This window comes from Papio anubis, chromosome 11 (assembly GCF_008728515.1).
Source record: "Papio anubis isolate 15944 chromosome 11, Panubis1.0, whole genome shotgun sequence".
NCBI classification, from domain to species: Eukaryota; Metazoa; Chordata; class Mammalia; order Primates; family Cercopithecidae; genus Papio; species Papio anubis.
Window position 1 is genome coordinate 41,695,334 of NC_044986.1, and position 14,245 is coordinate 41,709,578.

The window sequence follows — 14,245 nt, forward strand, 5'->3', positions numbered from 1 at the left end:
CCTCGAAAACATTACACTAAGTGAAAGAAGCCAATCTCAAAAGTCACATATTTGTATGATACCGTTTATATGAAGTGTCCAGAATAGACAGATGTATTGAGACAAAACGGAGATTAGTGGTCGCCTAGGGCTGAGAGATTGGGGGAAAACGAAGAGGGACTGCTAATGGATTAAATGGATCAATTTGGATTAAATGGATCAATTGTATAATATGAGAATTATATTTTGAAAAAGTCATGTTTCTTTAAAAAAAAAAGGCTTGAGGCAAGAAAGGGCTTACTTTGAGGAAGCCTAGAATGGCTGATACTTGGTAGGTGATGGAGGAGTATGTCTTAAGATGAGTTTGGAGGAAGGAAAGAGAATCTAATCTTGCTGGACATTAGCTCCTGGTAAGGATTTTGAACTTGGTCCAAGTACAAGAGGAAATCTTTGAAGCTTTAAAGCAAGGTCAAATGATTGGATTTATGTTTTTTAAAAGAGCACATCTGGTTGCTGTTTGGAGTGGAGTGGAAAGAGAAGTGGGTTGCCTGGTTAGGAGGTGATATTAAGCATGAGATGAGGATAGTTAGGATAGGGTGATGGCCGTGGAGTTGGAGAGAAGTGAACAAATTAAAGATATATCTTGGAGAATGGGATCAACAGTGGCATTTAACAGATGGTGTCAGGTTGCTGAATTAACCTTGGAGAGTAAATAAGAAGGAAAACTCAGAAATGATTTTGAGATTCTGGCTTGAGTGATTGGGTTAATTGTAATGCCACATATTGAAATGGGACTGGGAGAGAATAAGTTTAAGGTAGATGTCAAAAGTTCACTTGTAAACACATTAAGTTTGTGATGCCTAAGAAATACCAGATATTAATATGAAGTAAATCTATATTTATGTAAGATTTCTGTGTAATAAAAGGGATTCTCCTGTCCCCAGGGATCTGAAAGCCTGTCATCTAGTTAAACTCTTTCATTATGCAAATGAGACCATAAGTGAAATGTTTTTTGTTCAAAATCACATACTGGACACTAGGCTGGAAACTATCTTGACTTCTAGGGAATATATATGTATTTTATGAGGGAGTTATGCCTCATAATTCCTTTTTCTTAAACCCGCAAAGTGACTGATTTCTGAGCTACTTGCAAGACTAAAATGAAAAGAGTCAGGCTTGGAATAGAAGTGCTGGGCCAGAGGTACCCTGGAGCTGCTGGAGTGATGGCAGAGGCCTTGGTGGGAGCTCAGAGGTGAGGTCCCAGCAGCTTTGACAGCATAGTTTGGCCAATAGACTTTTGTTTTTCCATCATTTGCTGAAGGAAAGGGAACCTTCTGGGGAGGAATTATCTTGGACAAGCCTTCCATGCTTAACTAATGCTTTGCAAGTCTTCTATTTGGCACTTTTCCTACAAGCTCGTTTGGTTTTAAGCCATCTCCACATTCAGAGATGATTTGTCCAATTACTGGACCAAAAACTAATTGTAGATAGTCATTGAAATAGATATCAGAGAACCAGACCATTGGTGGAAAGCCAAATGGCCAACTTGCAGCATTTGAGAAACCTTTCTCCTGCTTTTATTGAAATATTGAATATACATATTTTATGTGGCAGTATCATGGTGTTCTAAAGCAGGTTTATATTCTCCTCACATAGAAATATAATTTTTGATAAGTAATGTGGCTTGCTTAACACATTTTGGTATTGGAAATGTTTTCCTTAAAAAAAAGAAATATGTCAGAGAGATGCTAGTTAGTGAAGCAAGACTCCTCTTGGGGCACTATTTAGGTGCAGCCTCTTAAATTTTCAGTTTCTAGTAACACATGTCCAGGAACTAAAATTTTCCCGACTTCTCCGGGATGATTTGTTTTGGAGATGGATTTATGCCAATCAAATGAATGCATGAATACCACCCTCACAAGGGATTACTGGACAAATCAGAATACCACTGTTTTCTCATGAGCTGGATGTATATAGAAATAAAATTTCAGTAACTGACTGTCTACAAGCTCAAGAATCACCCCTTCACAATAGCAGAGTCCTGAATTTAACAATAGTCCTTCAAGAGCTTATAATAAGAGCATAGGGGCCAGAAGCGGTGGCTCATGCCTGTGATCCCAGCACTTTGGGAGGCCCAGGCAGGAAGATCACTAGAGCCCAGGATTCAAGACCAACCTGGGCAACCTAGTGAGACCCCATCTCTATATTTAAAAAAAAAAATGAGAGAGAGAGTGAGCAGAGGGAAATAGATTATTTTCAAGCTCTGGAAATACCAGGTGAACCATTCTGTCCCCTGGAGGAATAAGCCTACATAGTATGATAAAGTTATCGTATCTCCTGTTGGTCTGCACTGGGTAAACACTACAAGCTCTTACTCTACAATTCTGTCTTTTAAATCCTCTCTGCAGACTTTTTGTTCTGCCAACACTTCAGGCAGTCACGTTACAGTAAGGATGAGTAGGTTATAGATTTTACATTCCAGTGTTGAGAATATACTTTCCTTAACTTGATTGAACTTGGATATTTCCCAGGGCTGCGTATACTTCACACAAAATATCTCTTTCAATGGCTGCCTGTAGCAGACAAATAATCTCCACCTCAGTGATTCTTAAACTTGAGCATAGGAATCACTGGGGAAATTTGTGTGAATTCAGATTTTCAAGCCTGACCCCCACAGATTCAGATTAGTAGATCTAGCGACTGGGGTCTCATACCTATATTCTTAATTATTACCCACACTTAGAGAAATATCATTTATGCGTTAGTTCTTAGCAGTTTCATTTCCAAGGGCAACTTTATTGTATTGCTAAAGTCTCTAGTACTCTCAATGCTAATAGACAGAGGTTTGGTTTTAAAACCTTGGGAAATTTCTTAATTACCCATAACCACTTAATAAAACTGTCCAAATTTTTACAACTCTTGATTTTGTTTTCTTTGCCAAAATACTCTGAGCTGTGGTTATGTTGACCATGCAGAAAGTTCTTTTTGTGCCAGAATGTCTTCCACATCTGCTTCTTCTCTTTCACAGCTCCGATTCAAGACTTCCTCATGTCTCATCTGGACAGTCATAGATTTCTTCAGACTCTCACCTCATCCACCCCCTCCCTAAGTTCAAAATGTTGGTGGAAGTAATAGAAGTTATGGTAGGATTTTGGTTAGAGGACTAACATGGTCATAGATATCTTAGAGAAGTCATTCTGACAGGACAGAAGATCGATTGGGTGAGAATATCATGGTCTCTATGGAGTTAGTGTAGTTCAAAAAAAGCTAGTATTAGAGCTGGGCACAGTGGCTCACACCTGTAATCCCAGCACTTTGGGAGGCAGAGACAGGCAGATCACTTGAGGTCAGGAGTTCGAGACCAGTCTGGCCAACTTGGCGAAACCCTGTCTCTACTAAAAATAGAAAAATAAGCCGGGTGTGGTGGCACATGCCTATAATCCCAGCTACTGGGGAGGCTGAGGCAGGAGAATCCTTTGAACCTGGGAGGCAGAGGTGGCAGTGAGCCAAGATTGTGCCACTGCACTCTAGCTTGGGTGACAGAGCGAGACTCTGTCTCAAAAAACAACAACAACAACAACAACAACAACAAAACAAAAAAAACCAGTATTCAAATAAATATTAAATTCGAAAAATGGGAAAATAATTTTTTCCATTTTGTAATGTAGAACATTAATGCCTGACCAAATAAAAGCAATAGGAGGCCAGGCACGGTGGCTCACGCCTATAATCCCAGCACTTTGGGAGGCCGAGACGGGTGGATCACGAGGTCAGGAGATCGAGACCATCCTGGCTAACACGGTGAAACCCCGTCTCTACTAAAAATACAAAAAAAAAAAAAACTAGCTGGGTGTGGTGGTGGGCGCCTGTAGTCCCAGCTACACAGGAGGCTGAGGCAGGAGAATGGCGTGAACCGGGGAGGCGGAGCTTGCAGTGAGCCGAGATTGCGCCACTGCACTCCAGCCTGGGCGATAGAGCGAGACTCCGTCTCAAAAAAAAAAAAAAAAAAAAAGCAATAGGAAAGGTCTCAGTTTTCTAGGACATGATTACATCTCTGTCATTCTCACACCTGTGTATTGTGTTTCGTCATAGATTTGCAGCCACATGCTTTTGCACATACTGTTTTCCTTCCCTGGATGCTGCCTCACATTTAACATTTTTGGTGTGCCTTTTATGTGACCTAATTAGGGCAGGAAGATACAGTGGTGAACAAGACTAAATTGGTCCCATCCTAATAGAGTTTTCAATTTAATAGGGTTAGGGAAAGAGATACTCAATAAAAACGCATCCAAATGGTATAATGGTCCTTGGGGAAAGTGTTAGGAAGGAGAAGTACAGGGAGCTGTGTGTGGATAGAAAAGGGAATCTAACCTAATCTAAAGGCTTAGGAGAGTTTGACCTGAGGAAGACTTTTCAGCTGAGACCTGAAGAATTAGTAGGAATTAATTAGAAAATTGGAGAGTTGAAAAGGGTATGTTTGTTTTAGGTAGAGGGAACACATTGTCCTTATGGCCTGCAGCAAGGAGGAATAATCGGAAATACGAAAGAGGTCTGTGTGATTGGCAGTTAGTGAGCAAGAGGGAGAGGCAGCAACTGTGATGTAGAAGAGGTGTGCAGAGGCCTTACAGTTGACAGTAATTTTTAAAAAATTTATCCAAAAAGTAATGGGAAATCATTGAGGGCTTTTGAGGATGGGATGAGGAGTGTGCTTACGTGTTCAAATTAATGTTTGACAATGGTACCTTTGGCTGTTTTGTGGAGAAAGCATTGTGGGGTACAAGGTAAAAGTCAGTAGACTAAACAGACTATTTAGTCTGCTTGAATTGGCAGACTAATTCAAGAGATGGATTTGACATGGAGTGTAAGAGAAAGGGAGATGCCAAGGATGATTTCTAGGTTTCTGGATTGAATCCAGTGCGGATAATCAGCATTTTTATTGAGAGTTTAGGGACTACTAGAGAAGGAGCAATTTTGGAGGGAAAGATCAAGAGCTGTTTTGACAGTACTTGCTCTGTGGCTTCTTGTTCTTTTACTTCAGAAATTCCCATTCTGACAAGATTCTGCTCAAAATTGCCCTCCTGTGAAAATACTCTAAAAATCTCTCCCCGCCCATCTCCAGAAGGGTAGTAAATTGTGCTCTTGTGTCACTTGGTAAAGTCTTCTCTTAGCGTATCTGTTTTATAATTATTTATGTACTCGCCTCTCTCCCCCACCAGACTGTGATTTCTTTGGCAAGGAAGTATCTTATTTGTTCGGTGTCACTGAAATATGGGTGAATATTTCCTCAAGTGTTTTCCACTGAGTTTTGTATAGTGAAGGGTTACTTTAACATCTGGGTAACGCTGGCGTAAGTTAATGTTGGTTTTTTTTGTTTTTTGTTTTTTGGTTTTTTTGAGACAGAGTCTTGCTCTGTGCCCAGGCTGGAGTGCAGTGGCGCGATCTTGGCTCGCTGCAAGCTCCGCCTCCTGGGTTCATGCCATTCTCCTGCCTCAGCGTCTCCGAGTAACTGGGACTACAGGTTCCCACCACCACGCTCGGCTAATTTTTTGTATTTTTAGTAGAGACGGGATTTCACCATGGTCTTGATCTCCTGACATCATGATCTGCCCGCCTCGGCCTCCCAAAGTGCTGGGATTAAAAGCGTGAGCCACCACGCCCGGCAATGTTTTTTTTTTTTTTTGAGACGGGGTCTCACTGTGTCACCCAGGCTGGTGTGCAGTGGTGCGGTCTCAGCTCACTGCAACCTCTACCTCCTGGACTCCAGTGATCCTCCCACCTCAGCTTCCCCAGTAGCTGGGACTACAGATGTGCATCACCATGCCCGGCTAAGTTTTGTATTTTTTGTAGAGACGGGGTTCACCATGTTGCCCAGGCTGGTCTTGAACTCCTGGAATCAAGTGATCCACCTGCCTCGGCCTCCCAAAGTGCTGGGACTACAGGCATGAGCCACCATGCCTGGCCAGTTAATGTTTCTTTACTGTAGAACTTTTCATAGCCTTTTATTTTCTGAGGTGGAAAGGCATAACATATGCATTTTTTTCCCAGCTTATTTATTTTCCCCTTCCCCAGCTCTTGTTTTCTGAGTATCTAATGTTACTAGTGTTGAAGGTAAGAAGTGGAGTTAGGAACACTCAGTGGGAAATGCTGATTTGCGCATGTGCCTGACACTGAGTAGGCATGTAATTCACTGAGTGTGGTCTATGGAATAAAGCAAACCTGTCAGCTCTAGGAGAATGTCACTGGATGTTTTTGGGAAGCTCTTTTTGCTTATAGTTGCTGCAAATGTATTTCTTTCACCCCCAGTGATCAAAACAAACATCAAGGGATGAGAATTTACTGTCTATTGTTTGTTGCTGCCAGGCTAAAAAAGATGGGTGGCATGAGATGACAGATTTTGTTCTGTTTCTTTGTAGCTAAGCTGGGGAAAACTGAACAAAAAATTCTTTGGTCTTTTTATTTAACTCCTAGCATTAAAACAGTGTCTTTCTTACACTAACTGAGTTGTTCACGAAATAACCAGAGTTATATTAATAACTTTAACTTTTTTGTAAAAGAATTACATGTTCAGTATTTTTCTAAGGGCTATTGATAGAATGGCTGTTGTGACACAAAAAACATAGGTTTCAGGGAAATAAAGATAGGATAGACTAAATGGGGAAGACACTGCTCTTTTTTTTTTTTTTTTTTTTAAGAGTATATGAATTTACTTTAGAGGGGAATTTTCCTTTCCCCCCCACAAAAGTTAGAGTGCTCTAATGATTCATTTTTAGAGTGGAACCTAGTGGAAAGTTTTACTAGGAAGTCACTGACTCAAACAGGAAATATATTTGATTTTAAATTTAGATTTTATTTTGTAATGCCAAATGACATTATTGTATTACATTTACTGCTGGTAAATTTACTGCTGACTCTAACTGCTGGTATCTTTCTTATAGTCATGTGGAGTGGGTAGGTACTTTTGCTCTACAAACTTTATTTGGCTATAAAGTTAATGAAAATAATTCTTTTTTCATTTCTTTGTATATATTTTTTGAGTGATATAAAATATAGCCTAAATTGGTAGGGTTAAGGGTTTCATAACCACATCCACATTTATACTCCCACATCTTAAGTTATGTGTTTTCATTTATTTACCCTGTCCTTTATTATTGCATATGTTTATTTCCAAATTGGAGTAGCTTGGAATGACAAGGAAAACTTGATGATCTTTAGTTCTGCTATTAGAAAAGAAGTTATCAGCCTCTGTCACCAGTTTTGTATTCCCTTGGCTATCAGGACCACTCTTTAGAACTAAACCTCTGAGGATACTGTAAAGAGCAGGTAAAAATCTGTGGACAGAGATTACTTTGTCCATTTATTTTAAGAAATGACTAAAGAAAGAAAAAAAAGCTGCTGAATATACTCCTAGTAGCTATGATAGAGACTGAATGAGTAAAATGTAGTGATTTTTTAGCAAGGAAACCACTGAAATTTTGATGCTTTTTTTTTTTTTGAGACTGAGTTTCACTCTTGTCACTCGGGCTATAGTGCAATGGCACGATCTTGGCTCACTGCAACCTCCACCTCCCGGGTTTGGGTTCAAGCGATTCTCCTGCCTCAGCCTCCTGAGTAGCTGGGATTACAGGCATGCACCACCATGTCTGGCTAATTTTTATATTTTTAGTAGAGACAGGGTTTTGCCATGTTAGCCAGGCTGGTCTCGAACTCCTCACAGGTGACGCAGCCACCTCAGCCTCCCAAAGTGCTGGGATTACAGGCATGAGCCACCATGCCCACCTGGACGATTCTTTTTCTTTAGTTAGCAATCTGGTCGTCCCAAGGCTGTGCATACCCTCACACAAAAATGATGATAAAAAGTTATCTAGATCTGGTAATCTTCAGTCCTGGTAATCTTGGAAAAGTCACAGCTCAGGACACTTTTGTTTTGTATGCTTCTCTCTGCACTTAGGGCTTCTAATAGAGCATTTATTGTCCTAGAAAATCATTTTAATTATAGAAACTCCCACATTTGTTTCAGGTCGATCTTCTCTCTTTCCCTTTGAAGATGCCTTCCTGGACGACAGCCACGGCGATCAGGCCTTGTCATCTGGCTTAAGTTCTCCCACTCGCTGTCAAAATGGGGAACGAGTAGAACGCTACTCTAGAAAGGTGTTTGTTGGAGGCCTTCCTCCTGATATTGATGAAGGTACTATGCATTCATTAATGATTTTGCAAAGGCTGAGTTTGTTCTTTGTGTGTTCTGACCCTGCCTCTCCTCTCCAAGTCAACTTTAGGACATTTATATCTTAGTGTATAGGAGGTGAGACTATTTGGTAGATTAGAAAGTAATAGTCTATTATTGTACTAAGTACTTCATGTTACATTATCTCATTTAATCCTCATAGCTATCTTATAAGGATATCCTAGCATCTCCATTTTATAGATAAGGAAACTGAGGATCAGAGAGAAATAATTTGTTCAGGGTTATATAGCTGATGGTGCAGTTACAACTCAAATTCAATTAGATTCCAGAGCTTTTGCTTATGTCCATCACACCAGACCATCTCACATTTTAATATAAATACTGGCCAGTGCAGTGGCTCACGCCTGTAATCCCAGTCCTTTGGGAGGCCAAGGTGGGAGGATTACTTGAGCCCAGGGGTTCAAAACCAGCCTGGGCAACATAGCAAGACCCTGTCTCTACAAAATAAAAAGATTAGCCGGGTATGGTGGTGCATGCCTGTATTCCCAGCTACTTGGGAGACTGAGGTGGGAAGTCACTTGAGCTCAGGAGTTTGAGGTTACAGTGAGCTGTGACCACACCACTGAACTCCAGCCTGGGTGACAGAGTGAAACCCTGTCTCATAAGTAAATAAATAAATAAAAACAAATACCTATTTTAAAAAGCATAATCCCCCTCTTTAAAAGAATGAAAATGAATTTGAATTTTTCTTAATAATAGTTTTGAGATGCTATCAGTCCAAAAGTGAGTGTTCACTTATGCCTAAAGCCAGTTTATTTTAGCACACAGTAAGTTGTCAATAAATATTTGTTGAAAGGATGAATGAAATAAAATTGTGACAAAGTTAACTTAAGCAAAAAACAACTCTAGTTCCGGTAGGCTTTGGGTCTGATATAAAAATACTGTCTGATATTCTAACAGTCTTGTTTTTCCAGCATTTTTCTGGCTATGACACACTTCTAATTTATCATGATTTCCTTTTTTCATGGTGAGAGGAGAAAAGTCTCAAAAAGTAGTGTTATTTTAGACTAACTACATTAAAGTTATACATAGCTGAACGCTTATTTTCCTCCAAATTGTTCTTGTATTCATGTTAATCTCATCTATTGATTAGATTTTCTTCAAGACAATTCTTAAGATCATGGCTGAGAGAGTGGTACCCTGAACCTGAGTAGGAGCCAGGTTATAACCTCTGCTTTGAGTCATATGTCAGAAGGAAAATATAAATGTGTTGATCTATAATTTTTGATATATTTTCTATATAGGGTATGTAATATGTAGTTATTAAAGATAGTATTGGCTGTCAACATTTTCTTATCACCCAATGGAATTACCTACTTATTGCCCCTACTCCTCACCAAAAGAATCATATCTATTTCTTAAATAATCTTAGAGGTTCCATACAAGTGAAACCATATTTTAAATATTTTCTGTATCTTACTTTCTTCCTAAAAATCAGAGAACATTCCTATTTTTAGAATCTTTCTATTTGACATAGAAGTCACCTTAGTTTAATATGAGATATTTTTCTTCCAAATTCTTTATGTCAAGTTTATTGGCAGTGAAAAGAAATGAATTATAGTTAGAAACACACTTTTCATGATTAAAAATGAATAACCAAATGTACACCCAAGCAATGGTATTTCACTTAGTAGGTTTCACTTCTGTAAAAATGCTTTAGAAAACAACCCTCAAAACATTTTTTTAAACTAAAAAGACATGTTTTGTGCTATTCTGGTTTTCTGATTGCAATATTTTTTTCTCTTTTGCTAAGATTCTTTCTTTGTTTTGTAGATGAGATCACTGCCAGCTTTCGCAGGTTTGGACCTCTCGTGGTAGACTGGCCTCACAAAGCTGAAAGCAAGTCGTATTTTCCTCCTAAAGGTAATGCTCTTAGAATGTCTCCACTGCCTGCCTGTTGGAGAGAGAGCATGACAGTTCAATAAAAGGCAGCCTTTTACTTGTTGAATTTAGCTGTTGAATTTTAGCTATTGAATTTTTTCAATAGCTGTTGAATTTTTTCCCCCAATTAGGAAAACATTTTAACGTTTATCATCCTTTTGTGTATTATGTTTCCACTTAGAGACTCTTCCCCAGAAGCACACTGATTGTTTCATGGCACCGATTTTATTGACAGTGAGACCCTGGGAGTCTGTTGTTGATGAGCCTCCTGCTAATTTTCATTATTTTGAAAGAAAAGATCTAGGGTTTTGAGGAATGTCAGCAATGGTAAAGAAAAAGATTATTTAGGGTCAGATTTTATTTGCATTCCATAACCCTATGGTTTTATAGATTTTGTAAACCCCAAACGTGGGAAACCTAGTGGCTAAAGAATGGCATTGTACAAAATTATTTTTATCCACATCTGTATCTTAAGTGACTTAGCCTGTTTGGGAGTGGAGGGCAAACTAGCAAAAGACTCTCCGTATGACCCTGCTTCTGTGATTTTTGGGGAGGTTCATTTGATAATTTATGAGGGCATGAAAATGTATTGCTTTGTTCATAGTTCGTCATTTCTGCAGAATCTAGGGAACTTTACTGGTGATATTCACTTGGGTGTGTTCCTAGGTTTATATAGAAGAATGTTTTGGGTTAAAGGTTTTGTTTGTTACATTCTGTAGATAGGTTTCAAGAATACATTTCATTTCAGATAAATGGCTTTTTAATACATATTATTGTGTAATATTACCCAGCACAAAAAGATGGAGTGAAAATACTTGTCCTTCCTGTGCCTCATAAATGAATCAAATTATAGCTTAACCTGAGGAAGGCAAGTGGCTTCCTTTTATGTCCTGTTTATTAGGTTTCTTTGTCAGTTGTACTTCTCCAATTCTCACTCTCTTTATAACCCACAAAAATAAGTTAATACAGAGTTGCTTGTTTTTTTTTTTTTTTTTTTTGAGACAGAGTCTCGCTCTGTTGCCCAGGCTGGAGTGCAATGGCGCGATCTCGGCTCCTGCAACCTCCACCTCCCAGGTTCAAGTGATTCTCCTGTCTCAGCCTCCTGAGTAGCTGGGATTACAGGCACGCGCTACCAGGCCTGGCTAATTTTTGTATTTTTGGTAGAGACGGGTTTTCACCATGTTGGCCAGGCTGGTCTCAAACTCCTGACCTCGTGATCTGCCCACCTCGGCCTCCTAAAGTGCTGGGGTTATGGGCATGAGCCCCCGTGCCCGGCGGTTGCTTATTCTTAACAATCTTTTGTTAATTCCAGAAAAATTTGTAAGTTAAAAATATTAAGTTTATAGTTATCAGAAAAGATGATCATCATGCTGATTGTTTCGGTGAAAGAATATGTTCATCACACTATGGTGCAAGTATTATATTATGTAATGATACACGTATGAAATATGTTACTAGCGATGCTAGTTATTTGATGCATCAGGGTAGTTTTTTTTTGTTTTTTTTTTGTTTTTTCAGTGAATGAATGTGTTCACCACATTGTGGTGTAAGTAACATACTTTATAAAATGACGTGCATAAAATATTTTTCTGACCTGCCTGGTGAAGATGATGAAACCCTGTCTCTACTAAAAATACAAAAATTAGCTGGGAGTGGTGGTGGGTACCTGTAATCCTAGCTACTCAGGAGGCTGAGGCAGAGAATTGCTTGAACCGGGGAGGCAGAGGTTGCAGTGAGCCGAGATCACGCCATTGCAGTCCAGCTTGAGCGACAGAGTGAGACTCCCTCTCAAAAAAAAAAAAAAAAAAAAAAAAAAGTTCTAAGAGTGATAGTTACAAAAAAATGCTGAGAAAGTTATAAAAATAATTCTGAGATAAAAGCCATTAGATGATCACTGTAGAAAGTAAAAATGAAGATAAACATGTATGTGGTCATGTTTAAAGGAAATTATCCCAATCTACCTCTACTTGAGATTATCACTGTATACATTTTGCTAAATATCCTTCTGAAATCTCTTTATAAATATATACATTTATGTGAAATTTTGAATTATACTATATATGCTGTTTTATAACCTACGTTTCCCTCCCTAGCAATGTTAACATCTTTCTATAACAAACCTACATTATCCTTAATGACCTTAGTTTATTTAATTAAGCCTCTTGATGGCATGTAAGTTGCTTCCAGTGGCTTTCTTTCATAAATCCTGCTATATCCTTGTGCCTTCAACTTTTTGCCCTTTTATAATTACCTCTGTGGGTAAATTTATCGAAGCGAACTTCCATGTTCATACAGATTGCCAGAATGCACTAAGAAGGCTCATATACATTTATGTTCCCATTGATAGTACCAAATTTGCAAAACTATGTACATTTTTTTGAGACAGGGTCTCACTCTGTTGCCCAGGCTGGAGCGCACAATCTTGGCTCACTGCAGTCTCCACCTGTTGGACTCAAGTGATCCTCCCACCTTAGCCTCCTGAGTAGCTGGGATCACAGGCATGTGCTACCTACCACGCCTGGCTAATTTTTGTATTTTTGACAGAGACGGGGTTTTGCCGTGTTGCCCGGGCTGGTCTCAAACTCTTGAGCCGAAGCAGTCTGCCTGCCTTGGTCTCCCAAAGTGCTGGGATTACAGACATGAGTCACCGTGCCAAGCCCAAAACTAAGTTTTATTGAGGCTTTTTCAATCTTTGCCAATCTGATGGCTAAACTGACAACTTTTTTTTTTTTAAATCTTGCTAACTATATACTTCATCCATTTTAATTTTGGGGTATTTGTCTTTTTGTAAAGCTCCTTTTTTTAATTTTTATTTTTTACAGGTACCTAGTAGATATATATTAATATATTTATGGAGTACATGAGGTTTTTTTTTTTTTTTTTTTTTGCTTTGTTTTTTTTTTTTGACAGCATCTCACTCTGTTGCTCTAGCTAGAGTGCAGTGGTATGATCTCGGCTCACTGCAACCTCTGCCTCCTGGGTTCAAGCAATTTTCCTGCCTCAGCCTCCCGAGTAGCTGGGACTACAGGCGTGTGCCACCACACCCGGCTAAGTTTTGTATTTTTAGTAGAGACAGGTTTTCACCATATTGGCCAGGCTGTTCTCGAATTCCTGACTTCATGATCCGCCTGCCTTGGCCTCCCAAAGTGCTGGGATTACAGGTGTGAGCCACCATGCCTGGCCAAGATATTTTGATATAAGCATACAAAGTAAAATCACATCAGGGTAAATGGGGTATCCATCACCTCAAGCATTTATCATTTCTTTCTGTTATAAACATTCCAGTTATACTTTAGTTATTTAAAACTACACAGCAGGCCGGACGCAGTGGCTCAAGGCTGTAATCCCAGCACTTTGGGAGGCCGAGACGGGCAGATCACGAAGTCAGGAGATCGAGACCATCCTGGCTAACACGGTGAAACCCCGTCTCTACTAAAAAAATACCAAAAATTAGCCGGGCATGGTGGCGGGCACCTGTAGTCCCAGCTACTCGGGAGACTGAGGCAGGAGAATGGCATGAACCTGGGAGGCGGAGTTTGCAGTGAGCCGAGATCGCGCCACTGCACTCCAGCCTGGGAGACAGAGCGAGACTCCTTCTCAAAAAAAAAAAAAAAAAATGCAGTAGATTATTGTTGACTGTAATCACCCTGTTGTACTATCAAAGACCAGATCTTATCCATTCCATCTAATTATGTTTTTGTACCCATTAACCATGCCCACTTTTGCCCACCCACCCCCACCTTCTTTCCAGCCTCTGGTAACTTGCATCATTCTATTTTCTGTCATCATGAGTTCAATTGTTTTGATTTTTAGCTCTCATAAATGCATGAGACAATGGGAAGTTTGTCTTTCTGTGCCTGGCTTATTTTTTTTTTTAACACATAATGTCCTCCAGTTCCATCCATATTGTTGCAGATGACAGGACTCTTTTTTTTTTTTTAAATGTCTGAATACCACTCCATTGTGTGTATTTACCACATATTCTTTTTTTTTTTTTTTTTTTTTTTTTTTTGGTGAGATGGAGTTTCACTCTTGTTGCCTAAGCTGAAGTGCAATGGCACAATCTTGGCTTACTGCAAACTCCACCTCTGGGGTTTAAGAGATTCTCCTGCCTCAGCCTCCTGAGTAGCTGGGATTACAGGC

At 39.5% G+C, this 14,245-nt stretch overlaps 1 protein-coding gene across 9 annotated transcripts in view; it reads left to right on the forward strand.

The window, feature by feature from the left end:
- CPEB3 (cytoplasmic polyadenylation element binding protein 3) overlaps positions 1 to 14,245 on the forward strand; it is a 253,522-nt gene that overhangs the window by 138,899 nt on the left and 100,378 nt on the right. For 8 of the 9 annotated variants that reach the window (XM_009214970.4, XM_009214972.3, XM_009214967.4 and 5 more), the window contains 2 exons: positions 7,997 to 8,164; positions 9,995 to 10,084. The exons of the other annotated variant lie outside the window; for it this stretch is intronic. In XM_009214970.4, the coding sequence (XP_009213234.3) occupies positions 7,997 to 8,164; positions 9,995 to 10,084 (258 nt within the window). The remainder of the gene's footprint in view (positions 1 to 7,996; positions 8,165 to 9,994; positions 10,085 to 14,245) is intronic. 9 annotated transcript variants of the gene reach the window in all.